At 40.0% G+C, this 20,811-nt stretch overlaps 1 protein-coding gene across 4 annotated transcripts; it reads right to left on the reverse strand.

Annotated features, from left to right (window-relative positions):
• Positions 1 to 236: 236 nt before the first annotated feature.
• On the reverse strand, positions 237 to 12,158 carry itgb6 (integrin, beta 6). Of its 4 annotated transcripts, XM_068305924.1 has the most exons (16): positions 12,022 to 12,158; positions 10,376 to 10,445; positions 9,898 to 9,977; positions 9,586 to 9,784; positions 9,266 to 9,512; positions 8,970 to 9,141; positions 8,716 to 8,877; positions 8,443 to 8,538; positions 8,122 to 8,211; positions 6,807 to 6,941; positions 5,201 to 5,618; positions 4,901 to 5,123; positions 3,703 to 3,800; positions 2,345 to 2,458; positions 2,095 to 2,261; positions 237 to 602 (listed from the first exon to the last, which is right to left on the reverse strand). In XM_068305924.1, exons 2-16 carry the CDS (start codon positions 10,428 to 10,430, stop codon positions 504 to 506), a joined length of 2,355 nt encoding a protein of 784 aa, XP_068162025.1. In that variant the 5' UTR covers positions 10,431 to 10,445; positions 12,022 to 12,158; the 3' UTR covers positions 237 to 503. The 4 variants fall into 4 exon arrangements, 3 of the variants coding, with proteins under 3 accessions (XP_068162025.1, XP_068161943.1, XP_068162146.1); XM_068305842.1 differs by lacking the exon at positions 12,022 to 12,158 and having other exon boundaries at positions 10,376 to 10,517; XR_011034095.1 differs by lacking the exons at positions 237 to 602; positions 12,022 to 12,158 and having other exon boundaries at positions 2,122 to 2,261; positions 4,901 to 5,140; positions 10,376 to 10,517.
• Positions 12,159 to 20,811: the final 8,653 nt, after the last annotated feature.

Here is a 20,811-nt window from a genome sequence, read left to right on the forward strand (position 1 = left end):
TGTGCCATGTCACTAAAATCTAAATTATCAACACTGTAGGCTCAGTCTTGCTTTACAATATCAACAAGTAAACAACATATTTTAGAGCTCATCATAATCATCCACTGGTATATTTACAGTCATTAAAATAAACAAGGTTTTTTCAGTAGTAGACCACTCATAGTGTAGACTCCTTTCCACGCTGCATGTTACAGTAGACAAACATGTGTTTGTAGGATCACACAACAGGACAGAGCAGTAGGATGTTGGCAGTGCATGTTTACAGCAGGAAAATTCATCATGAGTTCAATCTGTTCACAGTCTTGTCTACTGTGTTCAAACACGTTTAACTCAACACAGAAATGCAGGCATAAAACTAATTCCAGTAATAAATCTCCTTTCTCCCATTCACAATCATGCAAACAATCACACATACCCAAACACACACACACAGAACCACACACACACACGCATAGATTTTGAAGTGCACTCAGATGTTGGTTTGCATAGCCCCCAGTTTATCATCAGTAGTGATCTAGTGTAAAAATCTTTTCTCTCTGCGTGTTCTTGTAAGTAACATTTTTGAATGTTGATGTTGAGCTTCTGAACAGAGGGTTCGTCCCCTGGAGTGGGACAAAAGAAAAGACACAAGCACAAAATGGTTAACATTCATGAATATGTTCAAATAATCAACAATGGAACAAATGCCCTTAATATTGCCACCTAAACATTAGGACTAGGGTATTAAACAAATACAGTACCAGCCTGTATTTTTATTAGTTTATCTAGTGGCTTTTTCTCTATTTATTCTTTATGGTCATTGCTCTTCCTATTCTTGCAATGATTTTGTGACACAACTTACGGCGCAGTTTTAATCAGCCTTAACTAAACCACAGAACAATAATGAATATAGTTAATTTATACTTGTACCCTTGTGTGTCTTCAGGTTAAATAAAGATACAAAAGCTTAATTATTTATTTATTAAGTTTATTTTTTCAGACATGTTAAAAAAAATTATTATTTAAGAGCATTAAGAAATCTTTTATTCCCCACATTGATCTACCATGACCTGAATGACGGACTCTTTACAGACATCCTGAAGATGACAAATTCAGAGGGTTTGGTAAATATGGAGACAACTGGAAGAGGATGGGTGAGACTGACCCTTGTGCTACATGAGGATGCTAATGTTTACAGTTCTGCAGACATGGCTGTTGCTAGTCTCTAAAACGAAGAGATTAGAGGGATACGTTTCTGTGACACAATCCCACTCAAGGCCTTTGATGCTTTCTGAGGAATCTAATTGTTTAAGTGAGTCAAGACTTGATGCATGTGACAGACAAACTGATCTCCTTCAGCACACTTCTGCAACAGCGGATGAGCAAATAGTTCCATTCTGTGGCGGATTGATTTATGTTTTTCACACTTTTCATTTTGTGCATATTTTTTATTTCAATTGTTGTTGTTTACACACTTTGTGGAACCACTGTTTAAGAAAATGGAACCATAAAATGATAGGTCAAGTCGTCAATGAGGAGCAAGGAATATAGCATTGTTCATCGACAAAAACTGACCCTTATCAGGAGAGTATTCAATAAAGTTGATCCAAAACTACTTTCTTCACATCTCTGCTACTTTCTAAGGCTGTTCAAGTACTATCTCTTCCTAAAGGAACTTTGTTCAAAAATAATTCATTACCTTAGGCAATAAATCATTAGTAATAAAGGGTGTAATTAGATAGAGAAAACAATTATGATGGGTGTGTTGCTAGAAAAATTAGTGTTGTCTCCTGAAAGAATGCAGTGTTCCTGAGGGAAACCCCATATATTCAAATATTGTGAGGAATAACAATGCTTCTTCATGTAAAATAGATTTGGGATTTAGATTGATTTAGATTAAGATGCTTTATTTTTGTTGTTGAGCGATATACTGTACGTTGGTTTTCAGAGTATTTAGTTTTTGATGTTTTACAAACAGATTTCTGACAGTGATGTACAGTAGGTCTTTGACTGGCTAGTTGTTGCTTTTTCCTGTTTTCACAAGATTTAAAGACAATTAAAGTAAAAGAATAGACTATTACCATCATTATGTGTTAAAATACATCAAGGTCTTACCGACTGCCATTTTGCCTTTGACCTCTCGGCTTCGAATTTGGCTACCTCTTTACGGTCGTGAACTGAAACCAACACCTTCCACACTCCAAGCAGGATCAGGCCAATGCACACTACGGACAGGGAGACCCCCAGAATGATCATATAGATGTTGGGAGGCTCCGGGCAACCTGAGACAGGAGAGAAGTTGAGGTGAGGCTCAAACTAGTATCTTCTTTTGTCTCGTCTGCTTTCTCTGTTCTGTGAAACCTACCATACATCTGGAGATCGTAGGCGGTGATTCCCATCTCGCCTCCCACAACGTTAAAGGAAATCCAGCACTCGTTCTCCGTCAGCAACGTACATTGCATTGAAGGGGTCTTATTATCTGAGGGGAAGTTAGAACGTCCACATTCATTTCTCACAGTGATGTAGACATGGAAAGTGCATCATCTTCCATTTCTAGTTTGTGCAAAGAACGTAAAAGGATCCTTGCTTCAGTTGTGCTGTCAGTCTGATTTCCATATCAAAGACTACAATCTGATGTATATGCATGTGTGTGTGCGGGCCAGCCCATTGTATTTAATATCTGAAGCCTGAAAATCCTCTGCAATAATCAGATATACCTCTCAGGTGGCACAAGCATAGTGAGTTTAAAGTCTCTTCCATAAAGGAGAACAAAGTCCTTTGCCTGTTCACATGCTCTACAAAAGCTCTGTCTGCACGACAAGGTAAATAATATGTTCCCCATTGTCTGGTGCTGATGAATGGACATTGGTAGTGTTGTGTTAGAGACGAGGGTCTAGTGGGCCACAGAGACACTTGAGTCGATCCTGGTCAGCATTCCTCGAAATCTCTGACCCATGGGGAAAGTTACCATGCTCCAATGTTGATACCACTATCAAAAGCACTACGTTCAGAGGACAAGCGACAACAATAACAAGCATTTACTGTACAGGTAAGAGGTCATCCAATGTGTGTATATTAATGTAGTCTAAATGTCTACATGGATCCTGTATACAGCCTCGTTTGATTTGACTGAGGTCGAGGGTCCCTTTCAATTTAGATGTCTTGAATATTATTGCACGGTATCTATTGACCAATGCCACCGCCTTGTTAATACCAACTTGCATCCTCCCATAAATCCTGCCTGATGTTCCTTCAGACAGATAATTTAGTGGCATCTGTGTTATAACAAGTCAAGAACTGTTGAAAATTCTTTGATGACAATCTCTTCCAAGCAACCCCCACATTTATTTAAATTTGACAGTGACTGTATGTGATCAAAACACCAAACCAGATTAACCAGCAGCAAGTAGTCGCGGATGGCAGTTTTGCATTTGAAAGGTTCCCAACAGGATTTTGAAAAACTTCATCTTTGCAAAAGTAGAGTAAATGTTGCTTGTGAGGAACAACTGGTTTTCCTGTCTTGAACAAGAAAGCTAGATTCTACTTTCAGGAAGTTATTTTACATGTTGTACTGCATGAACTGTAATACCCGACAAGACATGAAACAGATCCAAAAGCATACTAGTGAAAATGTATTAGAAGCATCAAGTTCCTACTTGTACTTGTTTAAAATTACAAAATTCCATAGCATTGCTAGAACAGGTACAGATAGGAATCATTTACCTGCTGTCGTGTCGATGGAAATTTTAGGGATGCTGCATTTTTGATCGCACAACAACTCATCATCCTCTTTATCTTCCAGGTGACACTCAACACAGGCCCTGGTGGCAAAACGAGTGGAAAACCAAAGGATCAGGTTTTCCTTAGAGGTGATGAACACACCTACATTCATCTCAGCGCCATTAAAAAAATAACTACTTATCATTAGGATCATTATCATACCATTCTGAGAAAGAATTAAAGAGAGGTGGAAGAGAAAGAAAGAGGAAAGGATGGAATTGGCATAGATAGTGAGGAGAAAGTCAGAACCACATAATTCCAATGCACATGTCATCTATAGTACACGATGCTTCCACATTACTGTCATTATTAAAATTTTATTTTTAGTTTTTTACCTACATATAATATATTTGTGCTTAAATGTCAGTGCAGAGTGAGACAAGAGGAAGAATGACATGAAACAGAGGCCAAAACAGAACTAATACATACTGTGTATTTACAGTGGTGTAAAAAAGTGATTGCCCCCTTCCTGATGTCTTTGCATGTTTATCACACTTAAAGGTTTCATCCAACAAATTTAAATATTAGTCAAAGACAACACAAGTGAACACAAAATGCAGTCCTACCTAATGGTCCTGCGTGAAAATGTGATTGCCCCCTAAACCTAATAAAGGGTTGGGCCGTTCATAGCAGCAACAACTACTATCAAGCATTTGCAATAGATTGTAAACAGATTGTTCCATGCATGGGAACTGAGTGGAAGATGTGACCCTAGAATCACTTGTGTGATATAGTACCTCTTTGGAAGCTAAAGCTTACTGAGGCTTGTCGTGAGTGTCAGTTCAAAGAAATCAAAGTTGGTCACTTATCACCGTTTTCTCAAGGCTTCACTCGCTCTCTATCACCTGTCTTTGCTGTAACAGTGGTATCGAATAGCACTATCCCTGACAGCTGCTTTACAATGGCGAAAGGAAATCTCCTAGTGTGGTGTTGAGACATGAGATCTCTTTTGATGTCACATGGAAGGTGTAGACACATGTGAACAAGGGTATGGAACATGATAGGTCTGGATTCAAAGGAGCAGACGGATAATGCGGTGTGAGGCGAGAGCATCATATTGCATTCAGGTAAAGAACCAAGCAGTACACAGAAAACATTCGACGTTACATCATTCTAAAACTGCTACATTAATTCATCTCACCTCGCAGAAATGCAGGTGTCTCCGCATGTCGGACACTTTTCACACATGTCCCCAGATGCTCCAGGTATGGAGCACACGCAGTGACCACATTCGCATCTACCCCGGTCGCTGCAAAGGATGCCATCGTCGGACAGACAAGCCTCAGTGCTGGTGCTGCAGTTACAATAGTCCCCTGTCCAGCCGGTGTCGCAGTGACACTCTCCACAGTCACAGACGCCATGGCCTGCAAGCACAAAGTCACTAAAACCAGACTTTATGCACAAACACATGAACAATTTATGACATCCATGTCCCACTCACCTCCACAAAGCTCCCCACGGAAGCGGACACACGAGTAATTGTCACACTGACAATAAGGTCCATAGATGCGTCCAAAACTGGACGAATGACACACACACTGGCCGCAGTAGCACTGCCCTTGACCACTGCATATCTCGGACTCGTTGTTTGCGAGGCAGTTGCTCAACACAGCACTTTCCTCGCTGCATTCACACTCAGCTCCGAGGAAGCCCGGCTGGCACACGCACACGCCGCAACGGAGAGCACCCTGGTCCTCAGTGCACCGGCTGTTGTTTGCGTCGGGCGGCTGACGACAGTCACACGAGCAGAGAGACTCCAGTTCTACCTCCAAGCTGTCCTGCAGGCCCACCGGTTTAAAGGAGAAGTGCCGGATGCCCGACAGGCATTCTGAGAGCGCCATGGACACGTTGAATACTACCTGAGCAGAATAGACGATGTCCCAGGAGTTGGACAACAGTGATGAAATTAGGACAAAGCTCTATTGTTTTCCAAAAATGGAAAACAATAGATCAAAACACATATTATTCTAACATATACTGACCAATCCTTGAGGAACATTTGTTACAAATATCAATATCTGGCTGCTTATTAAAAATATTATTAAAATTAATTTTGTGTGATTTTTGTAAAAGAGAGACAAAAAGTAAGAAAATGCAAAGCCGAACAAAATCATTTAGGTTTCTGTCCTGTTAGTGCTTTTGCTACAAGCATGGAAATATGACGTATCAGCAACTTTATCATTATAATGCAAGAATTTAAAACACATGTTATTTTTATTTCCTACTACACGAGGTCATCTTTTTTTTTTCTGTTCATGTGACCAAGATTTAAAAAACCATATTCAGCCTTTCACGTTAAAAGAAGACAAGCAGTAGCTGCAGCGGTTCCAAATTCTCTAAAAATGAATTTAGAAGAGCTGGAAATACAAGATAGTGCTCTTTCACACCTCAAAAGGGATGAAACTGAAATAGCATTTACAGCTGCTAATGCTCAGATGGAGGATATGGTTTCAGAATTGTATTTTCCAGGACTTACTCTATGCCTGAATAATTGTTAAGACATGGTGTCATATAATGTTGTAACTATACTTGAAGGCTTACATACACGAGGGAGCATTTCTGATGAGACTGACTGATGCTGAGATGCATTCTAATTGTCCACCAAGTCTTTCATGAGGAACAATAGATGCAGTATTCTGTCAGAAAAGGACCATACCCATTTAAAAGTGTTTTTATAAGTTGCCTAGAAGGTTTTTTTTGTCTTCCCAGTTAAAAACAAAAAAGTCTTGTTCATAATGTCTTTTAAGATTTTTTTTTACCTCTGCCATTAACAAATTAGGGAGGACGATAGACGAATAGGTTTGCTTTTTCACAAAAAGCACAACAAAAAAACACACAAACTAAAAAAACAACAACACTCAAGCAGGGCACCATTGAAAGCGTCCCGTTTAGGGGCAAGTAGCGAAGCGACTGCTAAATAAACCGGACTGTGGACACCAGACAAATGTATGTGGGCTCAGTGCTGGTCCTCAGCATGACTGATTTTGCGTTTAACAAAAAAATTCTAATGTTCAGAGCTTACTTCAAAGCATTTTGGAACAACTGACCGTCTCTCCAGGTTTGATGTTGGAGCAGCGTTTTAGATCAGGGAGGACAGTCCCGTTTGGGCAAATGGCTGTAAAGGACATCTGTAGCTCCTCTGTCTCTCCGAGGACCTCAAGTTCAATCTCTGAACGCAGTTCCTGGAAAACCCAGCATAAATATATCAGTGCATAAATCAAATTGACAGCATGCACATGGTACTGAACAAAATGGATAGAAATAACCTGAACAGCAATCAAATCAATACACTGATTTTTATCAAAAAGATGGATTTAAGTGAAACTACACTTTCACTCTGCAATGACCCGTAAAATCGTACTGAGACTGTTCGAAACCTCAGATCTAGTCTTTATGAGTGAGTCATCACGCCAGGTGTGCTAGGCTACACAAAAGCACCTGAGGAAAAACTGACAGCTAACCTCAGCTGGAAGAAAGGCTGGGTTTGAGTAATGAACTCTCTGACGGACCGTCTGGGTGCAAACAGAGGGTTAATTGTGTGCTTCCTGTAGGCCTTTAATTGTAATGTGCCTTCAGCGTTGCTAAGGAGGAGAAACAGGGGGATGTTTATAGGATACACCAATCTGAAGTCGGATTGAAGTAAAGTACGCAAAACATATTCAAAGGTGTTATTCAGAGGATAAAGTAGAGAGGCGGTTAAAGTGGGACATTAAAAGCATCAATCCGCTAAGCAGCAAACACTCATCTAAAACTGCAGGGATATATAAATACTAATCATCTGGCTTTTATCACTGAATATGCCTCTTTTCAGCAACAAGAACTCCTCTCTTCAGCCTAATTAACATGGTAGGGACTAAAACGAGGTGTCGGCGACGTAAGTGGCAGAGAAATGAAAGGACTCGCCACCATTCGTCGCCGCCATCGGGATACAGGAAAAGGACATCGAGTGCAGAGAGGTAGCAGTCAAGTAGAGAGAGGGAGGGAGAGAGAGAGAGAGAATGAGCGGCCCGGAAAGAAAGACCAAGTCACAGTCAGAGGGGCCAGGACATCAAACAGCCGAGGCAAGCAGCAACTTGCCGTCAGACATGCTGATGCACAGCAGTGGGCGGCAGAGGGAAAAACGTAGTGAAAGAAAGTATGAGAGCAGAGAGGACACAGATAGTCTATCGTTTGTGAGTGAACTGATTCATCAAGGTTTTATTTCCATCTGTGGTTAAAACTAAACCTCAAATGATATGAGGCCACATAAAGTTACGAAAAAAATGAGAACAGCTGAACTGTTTTTATCATTTGAAGGTGGTCTTAGTCTATTTCTTCAGTAGCAGCACCTGCAAACACAGAATCACAATACAGTTCATTTACTTTGTATGCCGTTACGATCAATTCCAAGACATTCCTCGAATCTGCCGCCAACACTCCAACAGTGGCTCCAGGTATGAGATCTGCGTAGTTCTGGGAGAAAACAAAAAAAAAACCCAGGTAGGTGGCAAATACTGTTACAAATGTGGGCAGACTTGGCTCAGGTAGGCAAAAGAATGATGAAGAAATGAAGGCTAGTTTGAACAGGTTTGATGACATTGTGGCTCCATGAATAAATACACAGTCTTCGGTAAACACTATGCTCACACAATCAGCATCATTGTTTGATCAACACACAGATGAATGTGTTTCTGGATTGATTACCTTATAGATACGCTCTTGTTTTTCTGTCACAGCAAATATCAGTAAGATATTGTTCTCCACCACCTTATCCATCAGCTGTCCAAGAGTTGGATACTCCTGGAAAGGAAATGTAGACATGCCACCGGTGATTAATAGTGAATTCTCTGCCAAGCAGCGATGATTCCTCATAAAGGAATCATAAGTGAGTCAAAATCAGAATCGGGATTAAATGAGAGAAATCAAAGCTCACAAACTTTACTCTATAACACAAAGGCCAGAACTACATCAACGTACCAACACTGTGGACATGGCATACTCATTGTTGGCATCCAGATGGCACTGTCCATCGTTGGGAATCACAATGCCTGCCATTTTACTGTCCATTCCAAAGTGTGAGTCAGCATCACTGACGAAGACCAACAAACGCATCGAGTCATTCCTCCAGCCTATCTTGTCCTATCAGAAGATGTGAGTTTTTTATATAGAAACAGGACAACTGCTACATCAATGCAGACTTAGAATCTAAAATTTTAGAGGCCAGATCTTACCCCACAAACCGTTGCCTGCATGATGGCATCGAAACCGCACTCTGGCACGTCGATATTTGCAGATACACGCTGCATCGCGATGATCTCATTGAACTTGTCTGTATCACTCGTCAGAGACAAGACGTGTTTATATCCAAAGGTTGGCAAGCAGTTTAAGTCTCGAGCTATGCCACTGGAAGTAGAAGACGAAAACAATAAGTTGAAAAATGAGAAAGTCTGAGATCCAAATGATACTACTGAAGATTTTAGTCCTCAAACATGCATCAGTAAAGAACACACTTTTGAAATCTCGGTACCTGCAGGGGTTGTCCAGCTCTGTCTCTGTAATCTTAATGAAAGGCAGGGTGGGCTTCTCCACAAAGGAGCCAAAGCCCATTCTAAATTTACTGGTGAGATTGGCCATCTCTTTAGATAGAGTGGACCCCAGGTCTTTGATTTTCTCCAGATCATCAAACATGGATGCTGACAGGTCCATCAGGTAATAAAGATCCACAGGATAGTCCTCTGTGTGCTGAATCTTGACCTGAAAACTCACCTGACTACCTGTGCAAACACAGAATCAACACTTTATTTCCATCTAAAAGCCAAAGAACCAAAATGTCCTCAGGTTGCATACCAGGTCGCAGCTTTAGTGCCATTTTCTGTGGTGAAATCTGAGTGCTATTGACATTTCCAGTCTTCTTCCCAAGTGGGCTATCCTGCAAGATTTGGTTTTTGGAAATGGGGAACTCCAGCTGACTCCTGGCACATCCTTTATCTAGTAAGATGTCCAGTGTGTCACATCTCTCACTGACTGAAAACCAGTCTGTGAAATTCTGAGAGATGAAAGAAAAGAGTCTCAAAAAATGATCTTTTTACGGTCTTCCTCCGTTGCATCACACGTGTCCAGAATCCTGCATGTTTCAGTGCATCAGTGTCACCTGCTTACCTCCTGTGTGCACCAGGCACAGTGAGAACTGAGCTGCAGGCACTCATCACAGGTCACAGCGCTTCCAGCTGAACATGATCCTGATACATGGAAACACAAGGTGCAATCAGAGCAGGAGGGCAATATCTGACAGGTTTTCCTCCAGTCAATGAAGGTATCTCCAGTAAATGTGTTTAAATTTAAGGAGTCAAGTTTTTGGAACAGATGAATAAAATATATAATATTTTAGAACATATAATATTTTATATTATATCAGATTTTATATTAGATTTTATTTTATTTTATAAAATATCTATTTTATATTATATATAATTATTGTATTGCTCTTTTGATTTGATAGAAACTGAAGTCAAAGAGCATAAAAAATTATCATGATAGACAGAAACACAGCATTTTTTGATCACCTCCAGAGTGACCGTTTGCACCTTACAAAACGTGCTGTCCTTGGTTTTTTTTTTAAACCGAAAGTCCGACTTACCCTCCACGTTATTTATCCAGTACCGAAGGATCAGGCTCAGCAGTATCAGCCCCATTAGTTCTCGAGGTTACTATTAGAGAAGACAGACGAGAAGAATAGTTCAGGTTCTCTCATATTTAACCAGCGTCATGCCTGCTGTGTTCAGCAGAGAGCAGACTGAAGGAGAGTCCTTCCGTACCGCAATACCTGGCCGGGCAGGAGGAGGAGGAGGAGGAGGAGGAGGAGGAGGAGGAGGAGGAGGAGGAAGGCTGCAGTTACCTGCGCCACCTTTTCGTTCTTTCGCTTCCGTCCAGGTGCGCAAGAGAGGCGGGAAAACATTAAAGGTAATAAATGACCCGCATAGTCCGTAATAATAATGTCCCATAATTTTTCCAGCAATATATAAAGAAACAGATTTTTTAAAATATACTCAAATTCAGGACTGTACTTTTCCAGAATTATTTGACTTTCTTCCTCAATATCCTTTATTTGAACTGTAAAAATTGCTTTTCCAGTTGAACGTTGAACAAAATAGAAAAGATTTGTTTACACTAAAAGCACAATAAACTGTGGAAAAGTATTACTGCCAAAACTTGCTTTATTTGATCCATTGGTGTTCTATATATTTAGTGAATTTATATGTCATGACAGCAAGATTTTTATTTAAATTAGGAGTCCGAATATTTATTCCACTGGCATTTTTAAATGTTAAGTCATTGAATTATGGTTGAAGGAGAATAATAAATCGAGACAGGCCACACCTTGAGGAAACACAACCTGTATGCCCTCACACCATAACTGTATAGTTGTTAATTAATAACCACAGGAGAGAAAGAATCATTGTCTGAAGTCCCACAACATTCCATTCAATTCAACGCCTTGGCTCAAGATAAAGTTAACTGATCACATGATATGAAATATGACTTGAGTGTCTGCGAGTGTAATACCAGGGCCGGGGGTGGAACTGTGTAGGTGTCGAGTCATTGACAGCTGCAGTGCAAATATCCCTGCTCACAAGAATCTCACAATTCACCGCCACACCCCACTAGATCTGGGTGAGTCCCATCTGTCACCCAAAAACCAGAACCCCACCACCACCCCTCTTATACTAATCCCTCTCTGCCTTCTCTTCTCCTCCTTCTCCTTTCGTCTTTCAGTGACAGAGCCTCTTTGCTGCGTTCTCTGTTTTTATAATCCACTTCACCAAGTCGAGTCTGACCCGTGACAAAGTTCCATTTCATACCTCTTCTGGATAAATTCCTCTAATTTCTGTCTTCCGGTCTACCTGCAATTTCCTCCTCTCATCTTCCCTCATCTTTTCACTTCCTTCCCATTTCTCCTCGCCTGTAATTAGATTTTTTTTTTATTACACTTGTCAGTGTCTCATTTTGTTCAGTTGAATTCTCATCCTGTAAGAGCTGTCATTAAGTGTCATTAGAAATGCTCATTGTGTCAAACTGGTGTCAAACTTATGCAATGATTTTACTCAGCTTTTTTTTTAACCTAATTTGGCTTTAAATTCAAAAGCTGTGTCACAGGAAATTTCCTTAGAACTCGTCAATCTCTCTCTCTCTATGTATCACAGTCTTCCTCTTCTTCATTTTCATTATTATTACATTATGCATAGAAATAAAGGTATGTAATAACCCTGCAATGAATCAGCTCACCTTCAGGGGCGTCTTCTGATAACATGCTGTCCCGTCTCAGTCTTCCTTGTCATCATGTGAAAAATGGAGAGGAATGGGGAGGATCGGGCTGCACATTCAGTTATAATGTATCCCAGCAGTCATCAGAGTAACAGTAAACCTATTGTAACGGCGCCCTTTATGAAGCATGGCGCGAGGGTGACCCTGCTGCCCATGCTCCATAGCTCATGCGTGCTTTTGTGTGCGCGCGTCTGACAGTGGGCGAGTGGTGTGTGCATGCACTCAGGGGTCATGTGTGGGTGTTTGCACAGGCTCCAGCTTGCCTGTGTGCGCGCGCATGTGTGTGTGTGTGTGTGTGTGTGTGTGTGTGTGTGTGTGTGTGTGTGTGTGTGTGTGTGTGTGTGCAGTGGGAGGCTGTGATGATAATGAGTGACGGTAACAACTGCTGACTGTGAGACCTCTGCCGGAGCCAAACTTCTCTGTTGAGGGACGGCCTGACTGATGTGCTGGTGTTGCGGTGTGAAGCTGACGTGACATAGTGCAACATGAACCATTCAAAGGGATGGTGCTTGTAGTGTGTCTCTGTGCATACGTGCACATGTTTACTGAAGTTCAATTACTTTGTGCAGCCTCCTTCTGACAGTGGTATAGCTGGAATGCAGGTGTACACAAACATGTAAACGAAACATATTAATGGAGCTGCAGGTCTGCACTATAAAAGAATGGAAATTACCAAAAAGCAACACAGTTCTATCTATCTATCTATCTATCTATCTATCTATCTATCTATCTATCTATCTATCTATCTATCTATCTATCTATCTATCTATCTATCTATCTATCTATCTATCTATCTATCTATCTATCTATCTATCTATCTATCTATCTATCTATCTATCTATCTATCAACAACAGCATGCTAAAATATTAACTGTACTATTAGGATGGTGATGTTTGCAGGTGTAATAGTCACTATGTCGACATGCAAACACTTCATGCTTAGCACTAAACACTAAGTGGCCCTGTTACAGATGTGAATGTTACATCAGATATTCTGATAACGCCATGTTTGACCTACATGCTTTTATTTGTGATTTCCTCCAAGTGAGGTCTTGTTTCTCACGTATCTTTGGGGTAATTTCCCAGCAGGTTTCTGTAAAAACCACACAGTGGATGATCAATAGCAGTACTGTAATTCAGCTTCCAGGGACCATGAATGTGTAGAGCAGATTTCAGCACCAGTCACCCAATTGCTCAACCTCATAGTGGCTGTAGAGAAAAAAAAACAGGAAATGTTGTAAATTTCATGCTAATTAATTAGCTGTTGAGCCAAAAACATGACTCTCCAGTGGTGTCAGAGGATATGTTGAGGGGATTCACTAACCTCCACGGGATTTTGGAGAGCAAGAATCATCTGTACAAAATTCCACAGCATTCCATCCAGCAGTTATTATGTTCGAGTCAAGGTCAACGTCATGGACTCACAAATGCTGGTATAAAAAGAGCTCAAATAACACTTATGTTTAAAAAAGGAAAAAGAAATCTCAAGATGAACACACAAGGGATTCCTTTTTATGAATAAAAGACTTGAAGCAGTTTCTCCTGTGCAGAAATTTCCTATCACTGTCCTTTGAAAGCCACTCATCAAGTTTTCATGAGCTTTGAAAACAAACCTTTTCTCAATAATGTAGTGACAAGTCTTTCAGCTGAGAATAAGTGTTTGAATAAACACTTATGGGGGGTGGCAGTGGCTCAGCGGTAGAGCAGACGCCTTCCATCCAGACATCGCCCAGACATCGGCGGTTCGATTCCCGCCTCTGCCACTTCAATATCGGAGTGTGAGCTGACTGTGGGAGGTCCGGCCACTGCCGAGGCGCCCTTGAGCAAGGCGCCCTTGAGCAAGGTGCTGTCCCCTTACAAGTTGCTCAGTTGGGGTGCTACTTGAAGTGGCTGCCCTTCACTCTCTGCCTCCCCATATGCTGTGATGTGTTGTGATACTAACTGCGTGCACACAGGCCCCTTGTAAACACAAGGGGCCCACAAATACACTGTATACAGTATATAATGCATGTAACACAAAAAATCATGTAAAAAAGAGAGTGAAAATAGTAATTTCCCCATAAAAGGGGATTAATAAAGTTCTGCTTCTTCTTCTTCTGAAATACTTTCTTAAGGAACGAGGAACAAGAAACGGTGGATATATAATTTTTAAAATGGAACGAAAAATGGAGCTGAATAGATCTTATAAACAGTCAGCTTTTATGTTATTGTGTCACAAGTGTTCTGAAAAAATTCTTTTAGACGTAACCCTTGTAAAGTATTTTTTGTGAATAAAATAGCCAGAATTTGTAACACGTGAGCAAACATTGAATTACATATAAAGATTTATTCTCCAAATGTTCCATTACTCTCTTTTTGGCTGCTGTTACTGTATACTAAAACAAATAAATAAATTACTATTTGATTGATGTTAAGTCAAGCTTTAGTATATCTACTTGACATCAGCACTGCACCAATACACTTCTCCATGTTTTACACACTAAAAACACTGATTAACTTGTGAGAGCTGAGGATAACAAGGTTTCTGCAGCTCTGTGATGGCAGAACATGAGCCTGTATACATTTTTTAAAAACTTTAATAACTTGATAAAACAAAAAAGACACTTATTTGGTTCTTAGTAATTCAGAAAAGAGATCTGATTACGATAGAAATATTGAACAGCGGAAGACATAATATTGAGATTATTTTTTGTAATATGTTATTCAAGAAATTTAAACAGATTAGAAATAATCCTGTTGGTGGAAGGATTAATTATTTACAGCGTCCTATTTTAATGAGCTTTTTATAGGTTTTGATGAACGAAACTTCATGTGAAATATCGCAAGGTGCTAAATTTAAATTAATCTCGTTGTAAAATGTTTCCCTTGGAAATGCAGTAAATGTAAAGTAATAGAAACAAAATGAAAGAACATTATAAATACATGCACATCAAATTAGTATATGTTTGCCATCTCCATTTAGATCCTGTTCTCTTTAATAACACCACAGTTTGGAACACTGACGAGCAGTTTGCATCCCATGTGGTGAACTGCTGACGGGGATCACACTGAATGGATGATACTGGATACTGACACAGAGTCGGTGCCCTGAGGCTGACCTTGGTCTTTCTCGAGGGATCGGTGCCATGTGTCCCCTCAGCTGTGAAGAATTAAACAAGAGACAGAAAGTGAATGACAGGAAAGCGAGAGAGACACTTGGCATGGATCTAATGTTCAAAGGGTTACTGCCCTCACAATAGGCGCTTGAGTGACATGTGTGTGTGCGTGGTCTACATGGGACATGTATGTATATATATATTCTCCTGGATGGGTGGTATGCCTGTGGTTTAGATCTGGTTGACTAGTAAGAGATGAGGACGTGGTGCCTTTATGTCTCTGGGATCAGCTGTGCTAAGTCTGAGCTTAAGAAGGGAGATCCGGTGTAAGAGTGAAAATAAAGAGCTTGAGTGCCTGAAATAGTGCAAGAAAGGACTTTGGGCATGAGCACATTTGTGTTACTCATCTAATCGCTCATATGTTGTATATATTAGATAAAAAATAATAGACCAAATATGCTGGACAATTCGGGCTTTAGTTCCCCCATCTGCTGCCAGATGATGAGCACGCATGAATATATTACAAGCAGGAAAGTTTCTACATTAATTTGACCACAGTAATTTTTCAGCGGTTGACTGAAACCATCTGAAGTTGCAGTGTATATTAAGGTATTATGTTATGTTATGTTATCATAAGCACAAGTATATTGACCTCCAGTCAACTTTTAAAAGGGACTCCTCTAAGACAATTAAGGGTCTTGTCACCCTGTTGCCCTCTTCCTATTGTCATGTTGCTCTGTGGGGGTTCAAATTCACCTCTGTCGCCTGTGGTTTCTGCTCCAAGAGGTGAAGAAAGTTTCCGTCCTTTCATTAAGCAAGAAAAACAACAGCCACAACAACAACAACAACAGAAAAACAACAACAACAAACCCAATAGCAACACAAACATTGGTTAAGTGCAATTCCCAAAATTTTCCACATGGTGGCGGCATACGTTAGAGAATGACAGGTAAATCTTCAATCTGCATTAATAACGGAAGTTGTAAAGCGTCATGCTCACTGATTTAAATCTAAAAGACATACTATACATAAATGCATTGGGGAGAAAGGAAAAAGACCCAAAAATTACATTTCCTAAATAAATTGTTGGACGAGCTGTCAGTACCTTTGTCATGAAATCACAGGCTTAAAAAGTGGACTGTGTTAACATTTGGTGAGCAAACAAACAAACAAACAAACGACAAACATAATAAGTCTGTTCTCACTGGGAAAAAGTGAAAACTGTTTTTCACAACAATCTGTTCCCGTTTTTAGAGAGAATGTTTCTCTGATTTGGTCATACTTTTGACAAACAGGTATACATTATAGGTTTGAAATATAAGACGAATCCTAAAAGGATTGGCAGATTCTAATATTTCTTCTGGGCCAAACAAAGATGGCAGTTTATCTGAGTAGGAAGAAAAAGGTTTAAGGTTCGTCTGACTGCAGTGCAGAAGCAATTTTAAGAAGAATGTGTCAAACAAGAATCAGAATTGATTTGAACTATTTCAGAACTATGAATGATTTAGACACTTTTACGAACTTAATGCTGTGTCAGAGGTGTCTTATGTTCCATATTGAATGGAGAACTTGTGTTCAGTCAGTGGTCGGTTTAATTCACGGAGTTTTTTGCTTATGTTCCTACATTTCATATGGTTTGTTTTTTGAAATGTGAGTTCCTATTTAGACAAAAGTAAAAAGATGATTGTGGAGAACGGTTAGTTGTCCACAAAAATATTGTGTCAATGTGACTATCTTGTAACTTGGACTTCATGAATAAACGTAGTAAAAAAATAAAAATCTTCTTCTTCTTCTGGGATTGGAAGAGGGCCACAGGGTGACAACACCCTTAATTCTTTTATATTATTATTATTATTATTATTATTATTATTATTATTATTATTATTATTATTATTATTATTATTATTATTATTATTATTATTATTATTATTACTGTCGTTATTATTATTATTATTATTGTTATTATTATTATTAGTATTGTTATTATTATTATTATTATTATTACTATTATTATTATTAATAATAATAATATTATTATTATTATTAATAATAATAATATTAATAATAATAATAATAATAATAATAACATCTGTCCTTTCAACACTTTCTTTTTATTAGTGTTATTTTTAACGTTTTTCCACAGATCTGTATTTTTATTATATTAAGATAAATCTCACATTATTTGCACAAAGGTAATCGACTAAACTAAATAAAGAAATAAAGAAATAAAACGGACAGCCAGGTGCATTCAGATTGGTGTATGCCTTTTGGATGAATAAAAATTTTGTTGAATTTTGGTGCTGCTTCAAAACGAGCGACACAATGATTCCTGGTTTTTTTTACTACGTTTGATTACAGCCACTTTTTTGAGATGTGGCTGTAAACAAGCCACTTCTCAAAAAACCTAACCTGGACCCTACTGTTCTAAATAATTATCGACCGATGTCAAATCTCCCGTATTTATCTAAGATCTTGGAGAAAATAGTCGCTAATCAGTTATGTGATTTCCTTAAATCCAACAGTTTATTTGAGAATTTCCAGTCAGGATTTAGGGAACATCATAGTACGGAAACAGCACTTGTTAAGGTTAGCAATGACCTTCTAACCGCTTCAGACAGAGGACCTGTTTCTATACTGGTTCTCTTGGACCTCAGTGCGGCGTTTGACACAATTGACCACAATATTCTTCTGGCACTACTGGACAAAACAATTGGTATTAAGGGATCAGCATTGAGGTGGTTTAAGTCCTATTTAACTGACCGTTCCCAGTTTGTTAACGTTAATAACGACTCCTGCCAGTCAACTACAGTTAGCTATGGAGTTCCTCAAGGCTCGGTTCTTGATCCGATACTGTTTAACTTATACATGCTTCCTCTGGGTAATTTGGTAAGGAAACACTCCATCAACTTCCATTGTTATGCCGATGATACGCAATTATATCCGTCAATTAAACCTGATGAAGTCAATCAGCTGTGCAAATTACAGGCGTGTATCAAAGAGATTAAAAATTGGATGACCAATAACTTTTTTCATCTCAATTCTGATAAAACTGATGTCATTGTGCTCTGCCCAAAAACTGTTAGGGATGTAGTGCCAAGTGATGTGACAGCCTTGGATGGCATCACGTTTGAGGCCAAAACCACTGCGAGGAACCAAGGTGTCATCTGTTATCATCTCCTGTTTAACACACACATTAAGCAGGTTTCAAGAACTGCCTTTTTCCATCTCTGAAACATTGTTAAAATCAGGCATATTTTAAAACAGAATGATGCAGAGAAATTTTCGTATTTTCCGCAATATAAGGCGCACCTAAAAGCCTAAAATGTTCTCATAAACCCGTAGTGCGCCTTATAATCCGGTGCGTCTTATATATGGATTAATATTCATATTAATATTGGTTAAAAACATGACCGCTAAAAAAAAAAAGCCGGCATTCTGGCCGCCAGTCATGCCGCACTCCGCCACCAGAGGACTCATCCACCCAGCCGCTGTGGACCATCTGCTGTGGACCTGCACCTCCCATCCACCAGTACCACCCCTCACTTAACCATCGGCTGGGGTCCTGCTGCCTCTCTTCCTTCGTGTCATCATACTGTTCCACCCCTCATCCGCTGTGGACCTTCCTCTGTGGACCTTCTCCTCCAAGCCCACCAGTACCACCCCACCAGTACCACCCCACCAGTACCACCCCACCAGTACCACCCTACCAGTACCACCCCTCATCAGCTGGGGTCCTGCTTCCTTTCTTCCTCCGTGCCGCCATACAGTCATCCACACAGCTGTAATTGTGCCTTGACTTTAGCAGTGGGAAACATAACCTGAACCATATTGATACTGTCTCTATCTGGTCTATCTGACACTCTCTCTCTGTCTCTCTTTCTCTTTCCTTGTTCTTATCTTACTGTGATTTCTGTTCCACCCAACCGGTCAAGGCGGATGGCCGACCAAAAGAGTCTGGGTCCTGCCCGGAGTTTCTTCCTCATCGAGGGAGTTTTTCCCCACCACTGTCGCTTATGCTTGTTCTGGAGGGTTCTGTTGGGTTTCTCTGTCTGTTAAAGCGCTTTAAAATGTCTGTTGCCATGATTAAGCGCTATAGAAATAAAACTTGATTGATTGTTTCTCTGTAGGGTCAAGTACCCTCTTAAACTGGTTTAAATGTCTGACTTCCCACCAGTTAGCTAAACTATTGTCTCTATATAACATCATCCATATAACAGCAGTGCAATTTTAACTTGGCTGAAGGAGTGTGAGGAGTCTAAGAGGGTCAAAAAGACCCTTCAGGTCAACATGAACTTTCTTGATTGCCTTGGAGCTCTGGTGTCCATTCTCTTTTTATTCTTATGGTAATGAGGCCTGGATAGAGCTGTCAGTAGGGTCATTCCCTGACCAGACCCTGTGACACTAATGAACACTAAATGCACTGGGTGGACATGTTCTTTGTGTGGGTGTTCTCAGGTTGACTGGTGGTGTTTCGGTGCAGTATGTAGGAGCCTTACTGGGGGTTAACGGTGTGACTATCATACAGTATGTGTATGCGATCACATTTTCATTCATTCATTCAATCATTTTCCATACCACTTCCTCTGCTTTCACAGGTCACAGGGGTTACTGGAGCCTATCTATGTCTCACTCCTGTAGTCAGGAGACTACGGACATGAGGGGGGGAGACGCTCCAGACACGTTGACAGCGCATCACAGATCATATTTTCACTGAATGATTGTTGAGTCCAAACAAATTTACAAATAAGGCATTATCATAGCACTTAAACTCACAGAATACTGAAAAAGACTCACAGAAACATCTGTGCTGAATTATTCACATAACTGCATGAGTATTATTAAAGTAATATTCATCAGATCTCCCCAGATCGCTGTAGGCCAGTCCTTATGTCTGTCCGAGCTGTGGTTTGTCAAGTTGCATCAATGTCACTGGTGATGGTGTTAATTATTTCAGTGTGAAATTTAACATATGATTTGTTTTCTGTATCAAAAAAGCATTAGTGTAACATCCATAATATGTCACTACTTGAATGGTTGAAATCATATAAGAAAGGTTGTAACCTATACCACTCCCTGATGGTCTAGTGGTCAGGGTTCGGTGCTCTCACTGCCATGGCCTGGGGTTGATACCCGGTCAGAGAACATTGTTTTAGATGGCAGTGGTTCAGTCAAGGGTGGGGCACAATGTGGAGTGTGAGCTGATAGCTGGAGATGTGTGAGGTTAACTACTGAGCACTGCCGTAGTGCCCTTGATCAAGGCACCAAACCCCCCAAAAACTGCTGCCAGGACATCATGTTTACAGGCCCTTTGTGTGCATGTGCTCATCTTCAATTGTAAATCAATGTACAGTATGTAAAATAATTCAATGCCACTAGTAATTTGACATCCTAGACCTCAAAAGAAACACTCCCTACAACACTTGGCGAAAAAGATTCAAATTTTATGTACAATACTGAATTAGAACTGTGAAGATCTGAGGTAATAATATTCATCCAAACATCAAAAACTGTCTATTTTCACTGATAAAGCAGAAATAAAAAGCATTTTCTGATGTTGTTATGAGGCTTTATGTCATTCTTCGAGGTGAGAGGCAGATCCACTGTAACAGAGATGTTTCTTTCAAATCCCAGCGTAGACAAGCCCTGTAGCTCCTCA

This window comes from Antennarius striatus, chromosome 1 (genome assembly GCF_040054535.1).
Source record: "Antennarius striatus isolate MH-2024 chromosome 1, ASM4005453v1, whole genome shotgun sequence".
Classification (NCBI taxonomy): domain Eukaryota; kingdom Metazoa; phylum Chordata; class Actinopteri; order Lophiiformes; family Antennariidae; genus Antennarius; species Antennarius striatus.